General features: G+C 37.6%; 1 protein-coding gene across 14 annotated transcripts in view; it reads left to right on the top strand.

The window, feature by feature from the left end:
- Positions 1–23287, top strand: part of NKTR (natural killer cell triggering receptor) — a 52218-nt gene that overhangs the window by 24342 nt on the left and 4589 nt on the right. For 5 of the 14 annotated variants that reach the window (XM_082412738.1, XM_082412731.1, XM_082412739.1 and 2 more), the window contains 9 exons: positions 5897–5926; positions 6450–6595; positions 7816–8038; positions 8475–8630; positions 14600–14687; positions 15183–15328; positions 16732–19623; positions 22002–22097; positions 22842–22898. In XM_082412738.1, coding sequence (XP_082268864.1) covers positions 5897–5926; positions 6450–6595; positions 7816–8038; positions 8475–8630; positions 14600–14687; positions 15183–15328; positions 16732–19623; positions 22002–22097; positions 22842–22898 — 3834 coding nt within the window. Of the gene's footprint in view, positions 1–2933; positions 2962–5896; positions 5928–6449; positions 6596–7815; positions 8039–8474; positions 8631–14599; positions 14688–15182; positions 15329–16731; positions 19624–22001; positions 22098–22841; positions 22899–23287 lie in introns of those variants that run through there. The other 9 variants (XM_082412733.1, XM_082412732.1, XM_082412744.1 and 6 more) reach the window with 7 other exon arrangements.

Below are 23287 nucleotides of genomic sequence, written 5' to 3'. Positions count from 1 at the left end.
GAGTAAGGAAGAAAAGACATATGCAGCCTAGGTTGTAGGAGTTTTACTCATAATCCTAAAGAAATTGATAGCTAGAAAGAGAATGCTGCACACTGTAAGCTACATAGGTTTATTGACCAGTCTGCTCTGAATTTATTTATTTATTTATTTATTTTACTTTATTCTACTCTACTTTATTTTATTTTTATTTTATTTTATTTACCTCGCCGCGCGGCTTGTAGGATCTCAGCTCCCTGACCAGGGATTGAACCCGCGTCCTTGGCAGTGAGAGCGCAGAGTCCTAACCACTGGACCATCGGGGAATTCCCCTGAATTTATTTTAATTTTAGTAAGTTTTAGACACCTCAAGCATTGCTGGAGAATAATATGACACATAGGAAAACATTTTTCTTTTCCTTTGGCTGTCAGTCATGACAATCTATTAATTCTGACTCTGATTTTCATTGTCTTTATTTTCATTCATCAAAAGGATAAAGAAAATATTGCATAAAGTAGTCATTAAAACGATTAGTTAGGTGATTTATAACTTTGTATTAAATACCTATTCTCTTGGTTAGAGCACTAACCTAGCTATCAGGAAGCCTTGTATCTAGTCTTGTATATACCTTGAGTTAGTTTTGTTTTTCCTTTTCTGTTTGTAAAGTATCTACCCCACTTTCAAATGTAAAGTAAACATTTTGGTGTGAAAATGCAGACATAAAAGGAAGAAAGTGTTTTGTAGGTTGATCCTAGGTTTCTGAATATGTGGCATGATTTATATGCAAATATTGTCTCTCCTAAAGGAAATAGTTGTAATTGCTTAATTTTCATCAGTCTGAAAGGTGCTGCAAAGAAACTCTGGCTCATCTTGCCTAAATCAGCTGCAGTCTCTTCATCGGCTGCTGTTAGAACACGTTGGAGTGGCGGTTGCTCTCGTCTCCCTTGGCTTAGTCTATGCAGGCCTCATATCGCAACCAGGGAATGAAAAGACCCACAGAGCCTTGGAGAACAGGCTTTGTCGTTGGCCACTGTCAGTGGTCATGATAATTATAAAAATACAAGAAAATAAGATAATGTCAAAAAGTCAAACTTTGAACTTTAAACAAAAAGTGTGTGTTAAATCTTAACAGTCATAAATAGGACTGTGGGAGGAAAACATAAGTTCTAGGATATATTCTGTGTGATTTAAGAATGGCTACTTACCTAAATGGGAGAGAAGTGCTGATCGTTTCAGAGTAGCAGAGCAAGGGAAGTTGAGGGGTGGTTTGGTTTTAAGGGCTTTATAAAGCTATATTGATATTTTTGGGTAGCAAAAGTAGATTTGGGGTAGAAATCTTTTTCCCTCCACATATTCATGAATTTGTGTGAGAAGAAATGCTAGTAAATGTTAATAACCTGAGAAGTTCTGGCTTTTTTCCTCACTTTTTTGGGGGTAATACCTTCATATGTTAATTTCAGGATTTTTTCATGAACAGATTTCACGACACTTAACCATAATCCATCGTCTCTGGATATCAAGTGTCATCCCTAACATCCAGTCTTAATATTACTTAGTGTTTGTGTGACATTTGTGGTAGCAACCTGGAAGGAATTTTGTATCTCATGGTGTTTGCTGTGTATTATGTTAATGTTAGTGCTGAATTTTTTAAAGCTGTTTTATTTTGGTGACTTATGGAACGATAGGTAGAGCACTGTAACGTGGCTTGGTTAGTTTCCATTGCCCTTACATGAGCTTTGTCACTGTACAATTTGGTGCCTCTTACAGGGGTGATAGTTTCAGGAGTTGAAGGGAAAAATTGCATGTTAAAGCCTGGTTAAGACAGAAATAGGTTGTCTTTGTTTCCTTCTCTCATACTACTTTACAACTAGAGTCACTTTTTTTTTTTTAACAACATTCATTGGAAACACCACATTATTTGAAACATTTTTTTGTGACAGTAATTCATGTATCAATGCCTTTATAAGAAATTAAAGCTATTTTTAAATATTTCAAGATTTAATATATCCAAAACCCCTATAAAGAATTTTGTCCACTGTATGTAATATAGGTTTTGGTCTGAATAGTAACAGATACGTTTAAAGTTTAATCGGATTAAAATTGGTCAGACAGTGTATATTCATTGAATAAAAAATTTTCATAATGGAGAAAATCAGAGATTAGACAGGAAAAGAAAGTACTGTGGCCAAGATTTGACAGCATACTTTTTCTTATACCTCTCTTGCCTTTTTATCCTTTGAGAAGATCCTTAAAATTCTAGGTATGCTTTATTATTATTATTATTATTATTATTATTATTATTATTTTCAGTTCCTTAACAACTATAAGAGTGTATGTAATGGCAGTGAACAGAAACTACAGTCTAAACATTTGGTCATTAACTCCTGATGGTAGTCTGTTTTGATGTGTGACCAAAAAAGCTTTCAAATGTAGAAACATGAAAGGTACTTTAATTGTTTGAAGTGAATTAGTAAAAAAAGTTCCCTGAAATTTTGTTTTAAGTCTCTTAACTCAGTTCTTTCCATTGAAATTTTTGATTTCTACTGCTAGTAACTGCTCCTGGGAATTCAGATTTTTTATTTATGTATGTATTCAGGATACATTATTCTCTTTTTGAGAAGGATGTTAGTTGATGACTTAGCCAGTTTCTGTGATTTGTAAAGCGATATATAATGTTTTGTTTCTAGCTATTATTCACACTCTGGTGTTACAATATTAGGGACCTGAGCAGATTCCCACTTCAACCACAATGCTTTTCTTAAACATAATTCATCTCTACATACATATCCTATGTGAAAGAAAATTTAGAGCCCTCCTTTTTTAAAAGCTTTCTTGCTTTGCATAAAACTTGAAAGTATTTAATTTCAAAGTTATATTGATATTAAAACATAGATTCAGTCTTGTCTTAAAAGTGTATTACAATTTATTTCTTGCCATTTTTGTGTAAAATTTACAGAAAGAGTGTTACACCGTGCGCTCCAAAGGTAATGTCTCATTACTCTAAGGCTCTCTCTTTTTCTTTCTTTGCCTTTATCTCTTTAATCCTATTGTTATGTGCATTGAACCATTTTAAGAAAAAAAACTTTCTGCTTGATCTGTGGCAGCAGTACATGTAAAACAAGTGTGTTTTATTGTTCATGGTTAATCCTGGGAAGTATAATTTTAATTTCAGTGGCTTGTTACCACCAAGTTCCCACACATCTTGGGGGGTGGGTTATATTGTATATAATGGTTTAGATCTCATTTCAGTACAGAACTGTTAATTTCTGTATAAGGCCGAAAGCTGCTTTGATAATGGTAAAAAAATATATATAGATTGTTTTTTGGAGTAACAGTGATAGTTTTCAGTTTCTAAGATTTACAAGGTTTAAATGAACCCTTGCGCATATATTTTTAAAGCAGATTCATAGGTGAGGGAAACTAGAAAATCAGTGTTTGAGTGACAGGAGAAAATGGAAATGTGAAAATATTGAAAGCTTTTCTAATTTAAAATGTTCTTGTGGTTGTTTCTCCTTTAGGTATGTTTTCATAAGCATGTATAAACTTACATATTTATGATAGTCTCTGGCCTTAAGGTCTTAACTTACCGAGCATATGTTACCACTCCCTGGGTCTTTACAGCTGTATAGTTTTGAAACATCAGTACAATTAAGAGTTGGTGGGATGAGATCTCTTTGCCCATTTTAGTAGAATTGAATGGCTTGGACCGAGCATATCATTTCCCCCTGCCCATCAGCCCAGTGCCAGCAAGCTTGCTTTACATTGGAATTTCTACTCTTAGAGTGTGGGCTGAGAACCCCAGGGGGCTTTTGTTAAGATACTTGCAGTATTCTTATTATGTAGTCTAACCCTATTAAAGCATAAATTTGTACTTCTGCATCCTGAATTGCAGATGCGAGTAATGGACTTAATTATTCCCACCAGTTTAGGCACAGTGGGCCAGTTGAAATTTGTCCTTGAAAGAATTGCTCTTGTCTTCATTTGTTTCCTTCACTACTGCACTAAAGGACCAAGTTTGTCTTCAGTTTTCATTTGAATTATAAACAAAACTTGAATCTGTCCATAAAGGTTCTATCCTCAAATTGAGTTTCAAGTATTATGTTCCTCCATCACTGCAGTTAGCTCAGATGTTTTAATCTCACTATTTGCTCCAAAGGTTTGCTCTGAGGTGGTTTTCATAGCACTCCTGTTAGCCAGGATGCAAATTGAATTGGGTTGTTTGTGTTTTCAGACGATCTGTAGGCTTTTCCCCATTACCAGAATATCTGAGAATTGTGAGAGAAAGGACCAAGGAAGAGGAATATATCTAATCAATAAATCATTGTTTTCACTACTGCATGTTTGAGACTGATCCCTTATATTGTAGAACATTTTTACCTTTAAAATTTTTACCTCTTTCCATCTTTCATACAGTGGAATCACTGTCTAGCGTATGTACTAATTTCTTACTATCTTTACTGTGCTTGGTAAAGTTTTTTAATTATGGGAAGCACAATTCTATCTTAAAGTTCTTGTCCAAGGTAATTTCGGGATGCTAGTTTCATGATTTAAGCATCAGTGACTCACCAGTTCGCGAGATTTTCTTTTTCTTCTTTCTTTCTTCTGCCTGTTTTTATTCATTTTTATTGTTACATTGGCTTAAACTACCACTTCTCAATCATCTAAGGAAAATTTGAGACTAGTGGTTTTAAAACTCAAGATTCCCTTTAAAATTCTGGCACGTCTTGAGTTGATATTTTAATTTTTTAAAACTAAATTCTGTAGTGCTTTTACAGAACTGAATATTCTTAATGTAAATATAAGTGTTACATTTCCTGGTAGAATAATGATTTTTAACATTGTTGTGAAGGTTAAAATTGTGTTTTACTGACTTACGTTTCTTAGAATTGCCTTAAAATGAGTATAAAAATTGGTAAGGGAGCTTCTAGTACAATTGACTGCCTTAACATGGCCTGATAATCCAGTGACCTTTCTCTCAAATACTATTTCTCTTTCTTATAAACTTAAGATGTTTGTGATAGATACTTCTGAGTCTAGTTATCTGCTTTTGAATTTTTTCCCACTGTAATTCACGTAATCTGAAGATCTGTGAAAGTGTTATGGGAAAACTAGCTTGGGTTCAAAACATCTTAACCAAATATACCCCATAGACTTCCCAAGAATGACTGCCAGTTTGTGACTATAGAAGCAGCCGGTTGGGTGTTTTCTGGGCCATGGAAATTTAAAGTGTCTATGATGCCATGATTACTTAGTTTGCTGTCAGAGTGTTGGCAGATTGAAGGTTTGCTCCCTACTGCATTTTCAGAGTTGCTGTGAGTGGCAGAGGGTCACCTTAGGTGAAGGAAGAGGGGCAGGAAGTTCTGAAAACAGGACTCCTGAGACCTGCCTCCATCTGCCTGCCTAAAAGATGCAGACTGACTCAGTATGAAAAATAATGAATAGAAAAATCCATTTAAGTATGTGGGGCAAGTGTTAAGTGTTGGTCACACTTCTTTCCATAAGCAAATTGCTAGGTGTTTTTTATTCTTGTTTAATTATCTTGATAAATTTTGAGTTTGTTTTTGTTTTTGTTGTTGTCGTTGTTTTGGATTTGAGAATAACTTTAATTTTAATATATATTTATGCTGTGTATTTGAAACCTATATCACATATATGTATACATATATAGTCTTCATGTTGGAGAGAGATATGAGTTTGTAATTCATTATAATCTTGAGGGTTTTTTTTTAAATCAGTAAAATGACTACTGTTGCTGTTTTTAAGCTTATTAAGTTCAGGTGTGTATCATGTTTAACTTTTTCCCCTATCTTTTTATCTTTACCTCTTTGTTCTCTACATGCTGTGATTTAAACCCTTCTGCTCTGTTCACCTGAACACCTGGTTTTTGCCATCTTCTTTATGTTGATGTTTGTTACACAGTACCACAAAGCCTGCTCCACACCTGGATGGGTAAGAGTTATGTTCTTTTTATCTTGGAGAGGTGTTTGGGTGGCCAGTCCAAGACAGATTAGACCATGGGTGAACCCTCAAGGGGGTGCTCTTGATCTCTGGGTTAATCTCTCATAGCCGAGCTCTTCCTAAGGATCACAGGGTGCAGTGGTCTTGAGACCTCTCATGTCACTGAAGGGGTCTTTGCGTGGGCTCATGGGTGAACTTCTCAGGCATGCGCTCTTGAGTGACCCTGTAAGGATGGTGTCTGAGTATCAAGTGCAATCTGATTGTTATCAGACTCTTTACTCTAAAATAGTTAAGAACCACTGTTTTTAAGGCAGAAAACTAAGGCCCAGTTTGAGATTTTTTTTTTTCCTTTTATGAAGCAGAAGTTCTCATTCCCTTCTAGTTGCTTCATACATCAAACACTTCGCTCTTATTTTCAGGTCTGTGGCTATGTCATTGATAACAGTTGTCTTGATTACTGCTCATGGCTTAATTATCGTCAAAACAATTTTTTCTTCAATTTGTATTGTAACAGGGTGCATGTTGTCTTTGGACTAGTTATTTCCGGTTTTGAAGTAATCGAACAAATTGAAAATCTGAAAACTGATGCTGCAAGTAGACCTTATGCAGATGTGCGAGTTATTGACTGTGGGGTGCTTGCCACGAAGTCGACAAAAGACGGTAAGAGTGTTTTGGGGGTAGAGGGAGCTAGGATACAGGTAACACATGTTGAAGACTGTAACTTAAAGATACCTCGTAGATTTCAGTAGCAGAAGAAACTCCTGCGAGTAGTATAGCAATAGCCCTGATGCCTCTATATCATACCCTGTATCCAACCCATCAGGGAATCTTTTCAAATCTGACCTTTTCTTTTTACTTACCCTGCTGTCAGCGTGGTCCAAACCCAGGTATCTTTTACAAGATAGCAGTAGCCTCATTACTGTTCACTTTGCCTCTGTCCTTGCTCCTCTGTAATCTTTTCTCAGCAATGATAGCTTCCTGACTGGTCTCCTTGCTTACACTCTTGACCCTCTGCAGTCCTCAGCAGCAACCAGAGCCATCTTCTCCAAGGGCCCCCTCTCCATCAGCCAAAGCTAAAGTCTTTACAATGGTCTGTAAGGGATTCTGGCTTTCTGCTGTTTCTCTAATCTCTCTTTCCCCTGATTCATTGTCTTGCCAGCCACGTTGACCTTTATTCAGACATGCCAAGCACTCAGGGACTTTGTGCTGGCTGTTCCTTCTCTCTGGAATACTCTTCGTTCAGATACCTGCGTGACCCCCTCCCTCACTTCCTTCAGGTCTCTGCTCAAATGTTATCTTAAATTACCGCGACTTTCCCTGTTCCCTTTACCCTGCCTTTACTTCCCCATTCTTTTAGCATTTATCATTTGTCATATTGTATAGTTGCTTATTTTCTTCTCTGACCCAACTAGAATATAGACTTCATGAAAGCTTTGTTACCTTACAATCTCACCAGCAAATTGTATTATCAACTTGAAAAAAAAGTTTATTTAAATTTTGTTTTTACGTAAAATAGATAGCTAGTGGGAAGCAGCCGCATAGCACAGGGAGATCAGCTCGGTGCTTTGTGACCACGTAGAGGGGTGGGATAAGGAAGGTGGGAGGGAGGGAGATGCAAGAGGGAAGAGATATGGGGACATATGTATATGTATAACTTATTCACTTCGTTATAAAGCAGAAACTGACACCATTCATTGTAAAGCAATTATACTCTAATAAAGATGTTAAAAAAAATTAAAATTAAAAAAAGAATAAATAAATTTTGTTTTTAGTTTTCTTTATACAAAACATGTTTTACAATACTTGGTAATCATGTTTTTTACTCTGAAACATAGGCACTGAAGTCCAGTACTAATATTTTTGTTCATATTTCTTAAAAGTTTTTGAGAAAAAAAGGAAGAAACCAACTCATTCAGAAGTCTCGGATTCCTCTTCCAATTCCTCTTCCTCTTCAGAATCATCCTCAGAAAGTGAAATTGAACACGAGAGAAGCAGGAGAAGGAAACATAAGAGGAGGCCAAAAGTTAAACATTCTAAAAAGAGACGAAAGGAAGCAAGCAGTTCAGAAGAGCCAAGGAATAAACATATAATAAGCCCAAAAGGGTAAGTGTGAAACAGCAAGGTAGTCTTACCTAAAAAACAAACACCTGGAATGGGGAAAATATGTGTGCTTCTGTAAACTTAGCTTTGTTACCTATTGTTGAAAAGGATAGCATTTTGTGGACTTTAAATTGAAATCTAGCAAATCAAGGGTAGCACAGATGTTTCATATCAAAGATTTATGCGTTTGCAGGTGAAAATAATCCCTGAAAGAAAAAAGGATCATTTGGCAATTCTTATCAGAATTTTAGTACTGTGGCTTTTTCACTGCATTGATGTTTTATATGTTCTCTTTATGACAGTTGTGTAAACCTTTTTAGTGAGCTTTGCAGGGTATCAGTAGTTTTGCTGTTAATTATATTATATTATATTATTTAATGTTATTATAAAATGCAGACATTACACATCTTAATTGGTGATTCGGTTTGTTCTCTCTAAGTCACTCTGAGAGGAGTGATACCAATGAAAAAAGGTGTATCGATTCAAATGCTAAAAGGGAAAAGCCTGTGGTGCGCCCAGAAGAGATTCCTCCAGTGCCCGAGAACCGATTTTTACTAAGAAGAGATATGCCTCTTGTCACAGTGGAGCCTGAACCGTAAGGATGATTAACCTACATGTTTTCATTTCTCTGACTGGTGATTCTATCAGCTCATTGCAGGTCCACACTCGTTTATTGAGCGTGACCCATAGAGCACTTTGAAATATACTGGAGGAGAGACTGGATTCGTAAATGACATGTACCCTACCTTTCAAAATTCATATTCTGCTAGTAGAAAGAGGGGGTTTGGCAGGTTGATCGGGGAGAAGTGCTTAGTGGAGATCTGGAAAGATTTCATTACCAGTCTCATTTACTTGGCCTTTCATTAGAGGTGAGATTTTGGTTGTCAAAACAGAGGGTTAATTGAACTCTTTGGATCCAATCGAGTGATAAAACATACTCCAGTTTATAGTGCAAAATTATTGCGTGATGACTGGGGATAAAATTTAGTCCCATATGTTACTGTTGTTAACTTGCTCAGTGATAAATCCTCTATACTGGAAAAGCTAACATGTAGCTTTAGAGTTGGTCTCCAAAAATAGTAATTAATGTATTTTGTGTGTTAGACTCAAGTTTAGAATTGTGAAGGGAAATGTATGAATAGAAATACCATAAAGTGGTTGGTGTAATTGACAAGTTTCCTATGAAGAGTTAATATTGAAGCCTGAGAAGTTATGCACATGTCCCTGTTCACAATCAAGTCTCTACATGTGGTTATTGTTTCGTTCATTAGATATTTTAAAATTCTGTATTTTCTCATTTTAAAAAGCTATTATGAAGTGGGATGTATCTTTGAACTAATAGCTTAACATACTGATGTTTTCATTTTTAAAAATTGAATGTTCTCTTTATGACAGTTGTGTAAACCTTTTTAGTGAGCTTTGTAAGGTATCAGTAGTTTTGCTGTTAATTATATTATTATATTATATATAATATATTGTGAACAAATTTTAGTGGGATCCTTCTTTCTGAAAATATAAGACACCATTCATTGATCAAATCCATTTGGTTTTCGGAAAGTAGGAAACTTGAAAGGTCAGTTTTAGTGTCATCTAGCGGGGGTTGGCAAACTATAGTCATCCATCGGCTAAATTCGGCCTATTGCCTGGTTTTGTACAGCGCATGAGCTAAATGTGGTTTTTATGTTTTTAAATGTTTGTGGAAAAAAATCAAAAGAATAATATTTTGTGACATGTGAAAATTACATGAAATCCAAATTTCAGTGTCCATAAATAAAGTTTTACTGGAACACAGCCACATCCATTTGTTCACTGTTTTTCTTGGGCTGTTTTTGTGTTACAGCAGCAGAATCAAGGAGTTGCAGAGAGTTTGTATGTGGTGCTCTCATCGCTTTACATGCTATTCAGTGCACTACACATCACAGTGATGCAGTTATAACTCTCCAGTATTTCAGGTGCTACACATAAAACCCATCTGTGTGGAAAGATATTTTCAGAGATGGAGTATGTAAAAATCTCATTACAGATCAGCATTACCAGAAGAACAGTATTAACATTATCTGCTTTGATAGGGGATACTGAACCCTAATTAAATGAAGTGAAATGTTATTCTCCCTAAAAAAGAATTCCACTCCTCTCATTAGTAGATCTGTGTCACAAAAAATGATACTTTCAAATTTCATTGATAAAACATTTGTGAAAACTTGTTTTCTTTTTGTTACATAGTTATCTTAATTTTCTTCTTGGCCTAAAAATCCTAAAATATTTACTCTTGGACTCTTTTCTTAAGAAAAAGTTTGCCGACCCCTGTTATCTGGTATTTTTAAAGTAGTTTATACCAGTGTCTTGTATTTATGGTTGAATATTGCTGGTAAGTTTATTTGGTCATCACTCTTCTTTGGTTACATAACATCTTTGGAAGTTATATTCTGCAGAATTATTTTAAATCATAATTGGCAGGTAGTTTTGTCATACAAAGATAGCAAGTTGATCTATTTCATTAGAATGTTTGAGATTTGATCAGTTGTTTGGGAGCTAGAATTGTGTGCTAAGAATGCAAGGTATGCAAGGATAAGAAACGGGCTGTCAGCCTTAGTGAGCTTGCCACCTTACTGAATTTACCAGCAGTTAAGCTCATTATCACTTATAATTCACTTAGCGAAAGCTGGGTTCCACACTTGCTCTAATTCATTTTTTCTCATCTTCAGCTGCACTTCAGAGTAATTTGGCAAGCTTTTAAAAATACCAGTTTCTGGGCCATACAGCAAATTAAATCAGAATGTTGTGGGGAGGAGATAGAGGGTAGCAGCATTGGATCAGCATCTAAAAGGTTCCCAGGTGAACATTAATTTGTGCCGAACACTTAATAGGCAAGTCATTTGGTTCAGTGCTTTTGTTCTTCATGAGGAAAACGAGGTTAACAATTGCCTGCCAAGAGTCCCTATTACATCTCTCATTGTGAGAATCAGATGATGTCATGAATATGAAATGACTGAAGAGACTATAATATACTTTTTACTCAAGGTTTTCTTATAGTAATATTGTATGTTTATCTGGAGCCAGATTCCTGATTGGGAAAACCCTATAAAATGGTTATAAGAGTCAAGTCTCATTTCTTTCCGTGACCTTGGGCAACATTTTTAACCTCTTAATCTTAAAATTCTTTGTCTTTAAAATGGAGATGATAATAGTACATACCTCATAGTGTCGTTATGAGAATTAAATGAACTAATGCCTCTAAAACACTTATTAACAACCAGCATTGAACAATCTGAAAAGGAAATTAAGAAAGTAATTCCATAAAATAACATCTAAAAGAATAAAATACTTAGGAATAAATTAAATCAAGGAGGTGAAAGACTTGTACAATGAAAACTATAGGTATATATCTAAAATACTGCTGAAAGAAATTAAAACCTAAATAAGTGGAAAGACATTCTATGTTCATGGATTGCAAGGCTTAATATTAAGATGTCAGTACTACTCAAAGTGATCTATGGGTTCAGTCAAATTCCAGTAGACTTTGCAGAAATGGAAAAGTCAATGTCCAAGTTCGTATAGAATTGCAAGGTGTCCCAAATAGCCAAAACAATCTTGAGGGAGAAAGACAAAGTTGGAGGACTCATATGTCCTGATTTCAGAATTTACTGCAAAGCTGCAGTCATCAAAATAGTGTGGTATCTAATAAGAACCTGCTGTGTAAAAAAATAAAATAAAATTCAAAAAAAAAAAATAGTGTGGTACTGGCATAAGGATAGACACAGAGGCCAATGGAATAGAATTGAGAGTCCAGAAATAAACCCATACATCTATGGCCATTAGATTTTTTTTTTCCCAGTGTCATTTATTATATTGACCTCTGGTTAGTACCTCAGTGGCATGTGGATTAGGTGAGCAGTGTGAGTCTCCGAGAGGATGGGCATAGTGGACACACTGAGAACATCCAATATCTGGTCCCCCATGATTGAGGTTCAGACTCTGAAATATGGGACCTACTCATGGTCCGAGAGCCTCTGTAGCAGAAGAGAAAACTGGTGGTGGATCATGAAAACATTGGAGTATAGACCTATGTTATTTATCCTTCATATTATTGTTTTATTTTTAAAAATTGGCTCCCAGGTGTCTGGAGTCACCATTGGCTCAAATACTGGCTCAAACATTGTTGACTCATACAAAAATTCAGATTTTTGTTTTCTCTTGAGAAATTGAAGAATCCTCTAAAACATTGGTTCTATTTCACTGCAAGGCAAAAATTAGTGGCTACTCAGAGTGCTGTCCCTATTCATATCAATCTCTGCTGTCTCCTGACCAAGAGAAGTTGAAGTGTACCACTGGGCTTGAACTGTTATTCTTCAAGTGGAAGAATAATCAAGTGGAAAGTGAACTATTCTATTGTGTCCACTTCACTGATTTACATTACCTGCCTGTCAGCATTTGAGTTTGAGAACCCTGCTCTGGGGGGAAGCCCTTACTATATGCAAAGCACTGAACTAACAGTTTTTCATACATTATCTCTTTAATTCGTATAAAACCCTATGAGGTAAATTGAAGTGTTATCTCTGTTTTACAAGTGTGAAAGCTGAAGCTCAAAGAGCTAAATAACTGGCCCAAGATGATAAAAATTCTAATTTTTGATGCTGAGATTCAAACTTTGCATGGCCATTATATTTTAGATAAGGGTGCAAAGTCCATTCCATGGAGAAAGAATAGTCTCTTGAATAAATGGTGCTGAGACACCTGGATTTCCACATGCAAAAGAATGAGGTTGGGCCCTACCTCACATCATATGCAAACATTAACTCAAAATGGGTCAATGACCTAAATATAAGAACTAAAACCATAAAACTCTTAGAAGAAAACATAGGGGTAAACCTTCATGAACTTAGGTTCAGCAGTGGATTCTTATATTTGACACCAAAAGCATGAGCAATATCAACAAAAAGACAACTCAGTTTAAAAATGGGCAAAGCACTTGAATAGACATTTCTCCAAAGAAGATATACAAATGGGGAACGAACATGTGAAAAGATACTTAATATCATTAGTCATTAGGAAAATGCAAATCAGACCCACAGTGAGATACTGTGTCTCACCTACTAGGACGGCTGTAATTTAAAACAAAACCCCAAAAAACTAGTGTTGGTGAGGATGTGGAGAAAATTGGAATCCTCATATATTGCTAGGAGGAACCTAAAATGATGCAGGTGCTGTGGAAAACAGTTTGGTGGTTCCTCAAGAAGTTAAACACGGATTTACCATGTAACTCAGCATGTCTACTCCTAGGTACATATCCAAAAGAACTGAAAATAGATTCAAACAGATACTTGTACTCCAGGGTTCATTGCAGCATTATTCACAGTAACAAAAACGTGGAGACAACTCACGTGTCCACCAACAGATGAATGGATAAACAAAATGTGGTGTATATATATATATATACAATGGAATGTTATTCAGCCATAAATTAGAGGTTACCAGAGGCTAAGGGAATGAGGGAAATGGAGAGGTATTGCTTAATAGGTAGAGTTTCGGGATGAGGTGATGAAGAGGTTTTGGAAAGATAGTAGTGATGGTTGCACAACGTTGTGAGTATAATTAATGCCACTGAATTGTACATTTAAAAATGGTTAAAATGGCCAATTTTATGTTATATATTTTTACCCAATAAAAAAAGTATGTTTAAAATGCTTATTAATATAATGCCTGACACATAGTAAGTCCTCAATAAAAGCTAGCCATTATGTTAATAATAACAGATACAAAACAAACTCAAGTATGAAAAGACTTCTAAGGCATGGAGGACTGTAGCTGCCATAAAAACTGTACTCTTAGAATTACCCATAAGATAAAGTAGCAGATTCAGAGCATTGAAGGAGGGGCAGCTTATAGTAAAGTGGGGTAGACAAACAAACTATCAAAAATATAAAATAAGGGACTTCCCTGGTGGTCCAGTGGGTAGGACTCTGTGCTCCCAGTGCAGGGGACCCGGGTTCAATCCCTGGTTAGGGAGCTAGATCCCACACGCATGCCGCAACTGGGAGCACGCATGCCGCAACTGGGAGCCCGCATGCCACAAGTAAAGAGCCCGCATGCCGCAACTAAAAGATCCCCCATGCCGCAAGTAAAGATCCACGTGCCACAACTAATACCCAGCACAGCCGAGATAAATAAAATAAATAAATAAATAATTTAAAATATATATATAAAATAAAATTTAAAACTGTTAAAAACACTTGAGCATTAGAGTCAACAATACCTCAGGATTCCCTAAGAACATTACTGTTTTGACAAGAGACATCTAAAAAAGGATTTTTTTGAAAGTAGTTCTGTACTTTAAAAGATAGATACTAGTATCGTGTATTTCTACTCAGTTGGGTTACTTTTTTTTTAAGTTTTGGTATTTAAAGGATTTGCTTAGAAAATTAGGTTATGTGGAGTGCCTCATTCTACAAAAGTGTTAAATCTAAATGAAGTGTTTTTGTATGATAGGAACATAAATTCTGCATTTAAACACTGAGAAAACTGCCTAGCATTTGCTTTTTTTTAATTTTCAATCTTCTTTTCCAGGAAGATTCCTGATATTACACCCATTGTAAGTGATCAGAAACCATCTGTATCAAAGTCTGGACGGAAGATTAAAGGAAGGGGCACAATTGTATGTGTGTTAAAACTGGACTTTTTTTCAAATTACTTACCTTAAGCGGTAAAATGTTTTTACCTATAGGCAAAATCCTAGCTTTAATCTTAGGTATAGTCCAAAATCTGTCCAAGGAGCTAGCTGTATTCTATATAGTTATGGGAAGGCACTGCTATTAGATTAGTGTTTACTGCTGTGTTGGAATGGGTTTGAATATGAAGTGAATGTGAAATAATCAGTATGCTGAGAAATTTTAGTATATTGAATAATCTAGGCTAATGAATATAACCATTAGGACTTCAAAGAGGAAATTTTTGTGTGTGATTACAGGTGAATCTCTAGCTTTCCCATTTTTTTTTAGTTTGACACAACTTCATACCACCTTCTTGGTACTTCAGTCGTTATTGCCTTTGAATGGCGTCAGAGATTGGGTCTTATACCTACCTCTGTCCTATAGCAGATTACAATTAAGAGATATTTTGAAGATAGTTATTCCTAACTTTGTTTTTAAAGCGCTATCACACACCTCCAAGATCAAGATCCTGTTCCGAATCAGATGATGATGATAGCAGTGAAACTCCTCCTCACTGGAAAGAAGAAATGCAGAGATTAAGAGCATATAGACCGCCTAGTGGAGAAAAATGGAGTAAAGGAGATAAGTAAGTACAATCCTGTGTCCTCTATATTTTAAGTCTTAAGGGGATAGAGACATATTTCACTAAATATTTACCTTTAAAATTAGACTGTGACCAAAGAGAATACATTTGGGAATGCTTGGTGAAATGGGAGGAGGGCTGCTTGACTTTGGGTGCGCTTAAATCAAAATTCTGTTTTCCCTCACAAGACTATAACCCTCCTGAATTTCTTAAAGATTTCTTGTTCAATTTTAGAAATAATCAGGACTTAAAAAAAAAAATTATATAGCAGATTCTTTCCTAGCCTGTTCTCATAGTCACTAATGAATAAATGGGTAGATAGGGAAATCTGTACCCAGTGTGTGTGTTAACTTCTGACCCCAGGGACTTTTGTTTCTTCAGAAGTGTATCCATCTCCTGTCTTCAGTGACACTCCACAGTGCAGTATCTATTTTAGAAATGGGGCTGGCCCCAGAATAGCTAGTGCAAAATATACCAATGGGACCGTGTGTAATTGTTCATGGTAGAATTCTGTTTTTCTCTGTGGGCATCCAGCAGAATGGTTCGAAGTTAGAAGAGGGAGGAAAAGGTGTGCATCTGCTGTGTGGAAGTGGTGTAGACACAGTGGCACTGAGAACTCTCAGTTTTGAGCCCTGACATTACCACTAAGATATTGTAAAGTCTGCATCTATTTTCATGTACTTTTCCCCTAATTTCTGTACTAAGTAGTTTAACTAAAACCTTAGGGGAAAGTTGTTGATTACCTCTGTGAGGCTGAGATAAAAACAGTAGTCATGTTTTTAAGGAATTCCCAGGAATTCCTTCTCGTGAATTCCCTGGTGGTCCAGTGGTTAGGACTCGGGAGTTTTCCCTGCTGGTGCCTGGGTTCGATCCCTGGTCGGGGAACGAAGATCCCACAAGCCGTGCAGCCAAAAAAGAAAAAGAGGCTTCGCCTAAAGTTCAGGCAGTTATCCTGTATCTGCAGAGAATTAACAGAATTGTTTGGGAACTTGATTTGATTCTCCCTCAGAAATTATTCCTGGAGGCAGAGTGTTATTGAGTGGATGATAGCCAGGAGTTCAGTAGGTCAGCAGTGCTTTTGTGATTGCTGTAGTTGGTTTGCTTTTCAAAACTATTTTCCTATCAAATTTGAAAATTCTTGGCTTGGCTCTGAAAAAAATCCTTTTGTAAGTCTGATAGTAGTGATCTGATAGTAGTGATCTCTTTGAAATTACAAGGTCGGGACCAGGCCTATCAGCTGTTGATTTATCCTTCCTACGTGTGCTTAAAGTGTTGACAGAGTCAGTACTTGGTTGTTAACTAAGCTTTTGCTGATGCATTTGTACTGACAACAAATGTGTTTTAATTTTAAAGCATAGAAAACGTGCTTGGAAATAATTGCATGCATATTATGTCCTTTTCTATAGGTTAAGTGACCCCTGTTCAAGCCGATGGGATGAAAGAAGCTTGTCCCAGAGATCCCGATCGTGGTCCTATAATGGATATTATTCAGATCTAAGTACAGCAAGACACTCTGATGGTCACCATAAAAAACGCAGAAAAGAGAAAAAGGTTAAGCATAAAAAGAAAGCTAAAAAGCAGAAACATTGCAGAAGACACAAACAGACTAAAAAGAGAAGGATTATTGTACCATCTGACATAGAATCCTTAAAATCTTCCACCCGAAGAGTGAAATCCTCATGTGATAGAGAAAGGAGATCTCGTTCTTCCTCATTGTCATCTCATCAGTCATCCAAGAGGGACTGGTCTAAATCTGATAAGGATGACCAGAGCTCTTCAACCCATTCCAGCAGAGACTCATACAGATCAAAATCTCACTCACAGTCTTATTCTAGAGGAAGCTCAAGATCAAGGACTCCATCAAAATCCTCATCACATTCTCGAAGTAGATCAAAGTCCAGATCTAGTTCTAAGTCAGGGCACCAAAGAACAGCATCAAAATCACCAAGAGCAACAGCCTCTCAGTTAAGTGAAAATAAACCTGTTAAAACAGAACCTTTAAGAGCAACAGTGACACAAAATGAAAATGTTTTAGTACAACCAGTGGTGGCGGAAAATATTCCTGTAATACCACTGAGTGACAGCCCCCCTCCTTCAAGGTGGAAGCCTGGACAGAAGCCCTGGAAGCCCTCTTATGAACGAATCCAGGAAATGAAAGCTAAAACAACCCATTTGCTGCCCATCCAAAGCACTTATGGTTTAGCAAACGTTAAAGAGACTGGTAGTTCATCATCCTACCATAAAAGAGAAAAAAATTCAGAAAGTGATCGGAGCGCTTATTCAAAATACAGTGATAGAAGTTCAGAAAGTTCACCAAGGTCAAGGAGTAGATCTTCTAGGAGTAGATCTTATTCCAGGTCATACACAAGGTCTCGAAGTTTAGCTAGTTCACATTCAAGGTCTAGGTCTCCCTCATCTAGATCTCATTCACGAAATAAATACAGTGACCGCTCACGGTGCAGTAGATCATTTTCATACTCTTCTGTTAGCAGTGATGATGGAAGACGAGCCAAGAGAAAATTTAGATCCAATGGGAAAAAAAATAACACCTCAAATAAAAGGCACAGCAGCAGCTCTGAAAAGACACTTCGTAATAAATACGTCAAAGGCAGAGACAAGTCTTCATGTCATAGAAAGTACAGTGAAAGCAGGTCATCTTTAGATTATTCTTCAGACAGTGAACAGTCAAGTGTTCGGGTTACACAGTCAGCCCAGGAAAAAGAGAAGCAAGTCCAAATGGACATGAGTAATAAACAAGAGAAAAACAGAGATGAAGAGAAATCTAAGCCTGAACGGGAATGCTCTCATTCAAAAAAAAGAACTTTGAAAGAAAGTCCTTCCGATCACTTTAGAAATGCCAGTAAGCCCAAAAGGAAGAATTATGCTGGTAGTAAATGGGACTCTGAGTCAAATTCTGAACAAGATGTAACTAAAAACAGTAAAAATAATTCCCGGCCATCTTCTGATAAGGAGGAAGGTGAAGCCACTTCAGATTCGGAGTCAGAGTTGGGTGAAATTCACACCAAAGCCAAACCAGCAGCTAAGTCTTCAGCAAATACTTTACTGCCTGATGGTAATAGTGCCTGGAAATCAAGCAAACAGCGGTCATCAACCTCTGATTCTGAGGGGTTCTATTCCAATTCAGAAAACAGTAGAGGAAAACCACACAAGCATAAACACAGCTCAAAGGAGCATCTTAAAAGGGAACATACCAAAAAAGCAAAAGAGAAATTGAAAGGGAAAAAAGATAAAAAACACAAGGCTCCAAAACGAAAACAAGCATTTCACTGGCAGCCTCCACTAGAATTTGGTGAAGAGGAGGAGGAGGAGATTAATGAAAAGCAAGTTACTCAGGAAGCAAAAGAGAAAAAACAACTTTCTGAAAACAGTGAAGCCGTAAAAGAAAGTATTCCCCAAACTGAGAAGCCCTGTGAAGATGGCAACCTTTCAGGTAAACATAATCCAATAACGGTTTCATCAGATACTGATCAGCCTACTAAAGATGATAGTAAACTCAGTGTGTCTCCCGCAGCTTTAAACACTGAGGAAAATGTAGTCAGTTCTCCCCCGAACATTCAGCATATTGAAGAGAGCATCCCAAGCGGAGTGGAGGATATGCTTCAAACAGATGACAACATGGAGATTTGCACTCCTGATAGGAGTTCCCCAGCAAAGGCCGAGGGGGCTTCCCCTCTAGGAAATTCAAGGCTTGACACCCCGGATATAAGCATTGTTCTAAAGCAGGATATGCCGACAGAGCATCCTGAGGCAGAGTTGGGAAAACAGGAAAGCAGCATGTCAGAAAGCAAAACGGTGGGTGAGGTGGGAAAACAGGACAGCAGCTCCGCCAGCTTGGCCACTGCTGTAGAAAGCACTGTGAAGAGAGAGGTGGCTGAGAAAAGCCAGACCAGCCTCATGGATAATAAGTGGAAGCCCCTGCAAGGTGTGGGGAACCTGGCAGCACCATCTGCTACGACATCAAGTGCTGTGGAAGTTAAGGCACTGACTACTGTGCCCGAAATGAAACCACAAGGCTTGAGAATAGAAATTAAAAGCAAAAATAAAGTTCGGCCTGGGTCTCTCTTTGATGAAGTAAGAAAGACAGCACGCTTAAACCGGAGGCCAAGAAATCAGGAGAGTTCGAGTGATGAGCAGACACCTAGTCGGGATGGTGATAGCCAGTCCAGGAGTCCAAGTAGATCTCGAAGTAAATCTGAGACCAAATCAAGGCACAGAACAAGGTCTGTCTCCTACAGTCACTCAAGAAGTCGATCGAGAAGTTCCACCTCATCTTATCGGTGAGCATTATTCTCTTTTCCTTTTTTTCTCCCAAGGAGAGTCTCTTATTGTTTTGCTTGGAAGAACCTCAGAGTTAGGGACAAGATCACTATTTCCCAGTATCTGGGAGGGAATAAGGAGAAAGCTTGTGCTGTGTGACTCACAGAGCAGACTGAAGACACAGGGAGTGGAGATTTCAGGGGAAGAAATTTGGGCTCAGGGTAAAATAACTATTGCTGTCAATTAAAGCTCCATGGCAATTGCAGTGAGTTGCCGTGATAGGTGGCAAGTTCTCCATTTTTAAAAGAGTGAGGCCGCTCTCTCTGCTCTTAGTGATGCCTTAGAAGGGAATCTTGCATTTACAGAATATGTAGGATTTAGAGATCAGTAATCTAACCCTCCATTTTATACAAGTGGAGGGTGAGGGCCAGAGAGGCAAAGTTAGCTGCCGAGGACATGCATCTAGTTGATCTTTATTCAAGGGGCCGGAAATGGTAAAAATGATCATCTTAAGATTGATTGGTTGATTTTGGGTTCAAGTTACGTCTAACTTTTGTCATCAGCATAGACTGGCTAATGCAGAGAATGAGCATTTTTAAAACTAAAAAAAAATGGTGATGGTGGTATGAAGTTAATAAGTAATTTGTATTCTTTTCTTTTCCTTGTAAATGTTTCATGGTTTTGCCTCACTGCCTCTGACTCATATCCTTTATTACGTTGTGCTTGACTTTCATCACTTGAACTTAAAATGCAGTAAGAATCTTTAACTTTTTTTCTTCCTAGTTATCTATCAGTCATTTTCTTCCCTTACCCAGACTTCTTTAAAAATAGGAGCCAACATTTACCATCTACAATAACCATCTCCCATTTACTCTTCAGTTGCTTGCTGTCTGTATTCTGTGCCTTCCCTCCCCCATCTCACTCAGCTGACTAAGATTTTCAGGTACTTCCGCATGGCCAGTGCCAGGGCAGGTTTTCAGTCCCTTCAGTCCTTCTAGAAGCCCTCTGCTAGCTCTCCTCATTCCCTCTCAGACCATTCCATGCTTGAGTTGTTGGCGTCTCTACCTCCTCCTGCTCTGACTCCCAGCAAGGCCCAGAGAGCTGGTGAATCCTGGCCTTTTCTCTCCGGGTTCATATTCTAGATGAAGGTGCCTGTTGAGCTACTCCAGCCTCCTGTCTGCTCGGTGTGTACTTACTGTTTACGCTCCGACAGCTCTGAGCTGTTGGTGACGCTGGCCACTCTCATCTGCCTTCCTACCCCTGCCTTTGGAGTGGGTGGTATTTCATTTCATAAATGAAGACAGTGAGGCATAGAAACGCTAAGAAATTTGCTCTTAAGTTGGGCAGCTCACAGGTGGTAGACTGAGATAGCTAAACTTTGCCTCCCTGTTTCGGTTACTTACGTGGGCCTGACTTCCCTTCTGGCCTGCAAACTCAGTGAAGTCAGGGGCTGTTTGCTACTCATCTTTCATTCACCTAACAGTCGCTCTATAATTGTTTGTTGAGTAAATGACTAGGATCTTATGAGAACAGAATGTGTCTTTGCAAATAAACTGCATCTGTCTTCCAGAACATAAGTACATACTGAATAAAACCTATGAAGATATTACCTGAGTAGCACATACACAGGGGTATTGTTCAGTTCCTGAATGGCAGGCATAAACTAGGGGAAGCAGGGTGGGGGCAAAATTGCATTAAGTTTCTTGTTTGTTTTATTAAATATTAAATAGGTATAAATTTTTTTAATGATTAAGGTATAAAAAATAATTTTAAATGGTATCTAGCTTTAAAAATAGAGCTTTGACCTACCTAATGTAGTCCTACCCGATGCTACCCTACTTTCTCTCTTCTCTCCTAGAGTTAAACATTATTCTAAACTATTATAATTTTGTTGTTTTTCTTTGTAGTTTTACTATAAATGTTTCTATCTATATATAATGTTGCTTTTGCTTGTTTTCAAACAAAATCCTTTTTTATATGTATAGATATTCTACGTTTGCCTTTTTCACTCAACATTATGTTCCCAAGAGTTACCTCTGTTGATACATGCAGCTGTAGTTCATTTTCCTACTTTAGAATATTTCAGTATATATCTGTGTTAATTTTTTTTAACCCATTCTACTGTTAATGGAGATTTGGATTGTTTCCTCTTCTGGTATTACAGATAGGGCTCCTATGAACATACCTGTATCAGCCTTTTCTGTTTTCTCTTTATTTCATTCTGTTCAGTTTAAACCCTCATTAGCTGTCTCTGTGATACCCGCTGTGAGGAGTTCGTGAGAGACCTTTCCAGAGACCTTTCCTCTTGTTGGGTTTTCCCCCTCCTGCCCTACTAGTAATTAATTTTAACAGCATAATGAGTTAACATGATTTATATTTTTCCCACTCTTACTTGTAGATCAAGAAGCTACTCCAGAAGTCGGAGCAGAGGGTGGTACAGCAGAGGCCGCACAAGAAGCCGGAGCAGTTCCTACCGCAGTTACAAAAGTCATAGGTGAGCTTGTGAATCCTGTCCTACTGTGTGGTCTCCATCTGTCTTCTTTTGAAGGCCTGCCCTGCACAGGCAGAGTCGGGTAGCTGTTGAAAAGGATCTTGTCATTGCTGAATATCAGACAGGCCTACTTTCTCACCTAGTTCTTTCTTTCAAAGAGCTATTGGATTCTTACTGGCTATTCTCAAGATGGGATCTTATCAGAGTGAGGCAAGAGAAGCAGTAGAAATATTTAAAAGAGGCCCTGACTGCTACCTGAACCCCCAGTACATCCACTTTAACCTAAGTTTCCATCTGCAGTCATCTCTTGACTCGGGTTAGATATTGGGAGAGGAGGACTATTAAAAGAGGACAAAGGAAGAAGTGTGTGTATGGTGGGTGACCCCAAGTTTCTGGTTTTCCCAGCTCCTTCCAACCCTCTTTTGCCTCTCAGGTATTTACCACTGCTGCAGCTTCATTTTACTTACAAGTGTCCCACCTGTGTCTTCCCCCTTCCCCACCCAGTTCCTCCCCAGTGACTTTCTTGATGTGCACCTCATAGAAGAATTGTGTAAAACTTATAACCTTTCTTATGAAATCCAACATGCTTTTTTAAAAAATTCCAATATACTTTTGATATGAAAATGAAATAAATATAGCTGCCGGATTGCATTGTGTTTTCTCCTTGATGGGCAAATAAATGTCTAGATTTTTGATATAGCCTGTCCTGATCCACAAGTTGATAGCCCCTCATGTGATTACTATTAGGACGTCCAGCAGGAGCAGATCCAGGAGCAGCTCGTACGATCCCCACAGTCGGTCCAGGTATGGACAGGGATTGGGAAACCACCTGCGGGGGCAGAATTAAAAGGGCCTTGTTTTATAAAGCCCTTAATTCCCTTTTAAAAGGTGTTGTATTTTATTGAAAAACATATGTTTGTCTTTTTGAACAGTTTTTAATCTGTTGGCCCATTGTGCTCTAGTGTCAAAAGTGATAATTGATGTCGAATTGTAATGGCAGGGATTTATTGACTATAATTGCCTAATAAGATCCACGAGATTCAGTTGAACTAACTCAGTGTTAATTTTGTGATATTTTTCAATGCAGAAAAGAAACTAACATTTTTCTGTTTAATATGGTAAGTCTGATTTGGGGCAGTTGTTAAATGTTTCTGGTACTTGTTCTGCAGATGTGTCTTCCTACTGTCACATAG

Source organism: Balaenoptera physalus (assembly GCF_965194825.1).
Source record: "Balaenoptera physalus genome assembly, chromosome: 11".
Lineage (NCBI taxonomy): Eukaryota > Metazoa > Chordata > Mammalia > Artiodactyla > Balaenopteridae > Balaenoptera > Balaenoptera physalus.
Note: the sequence above shows the minus strand (reverse complement) of the source record. Positions and strands in the feature narration are given on the sequence as shown.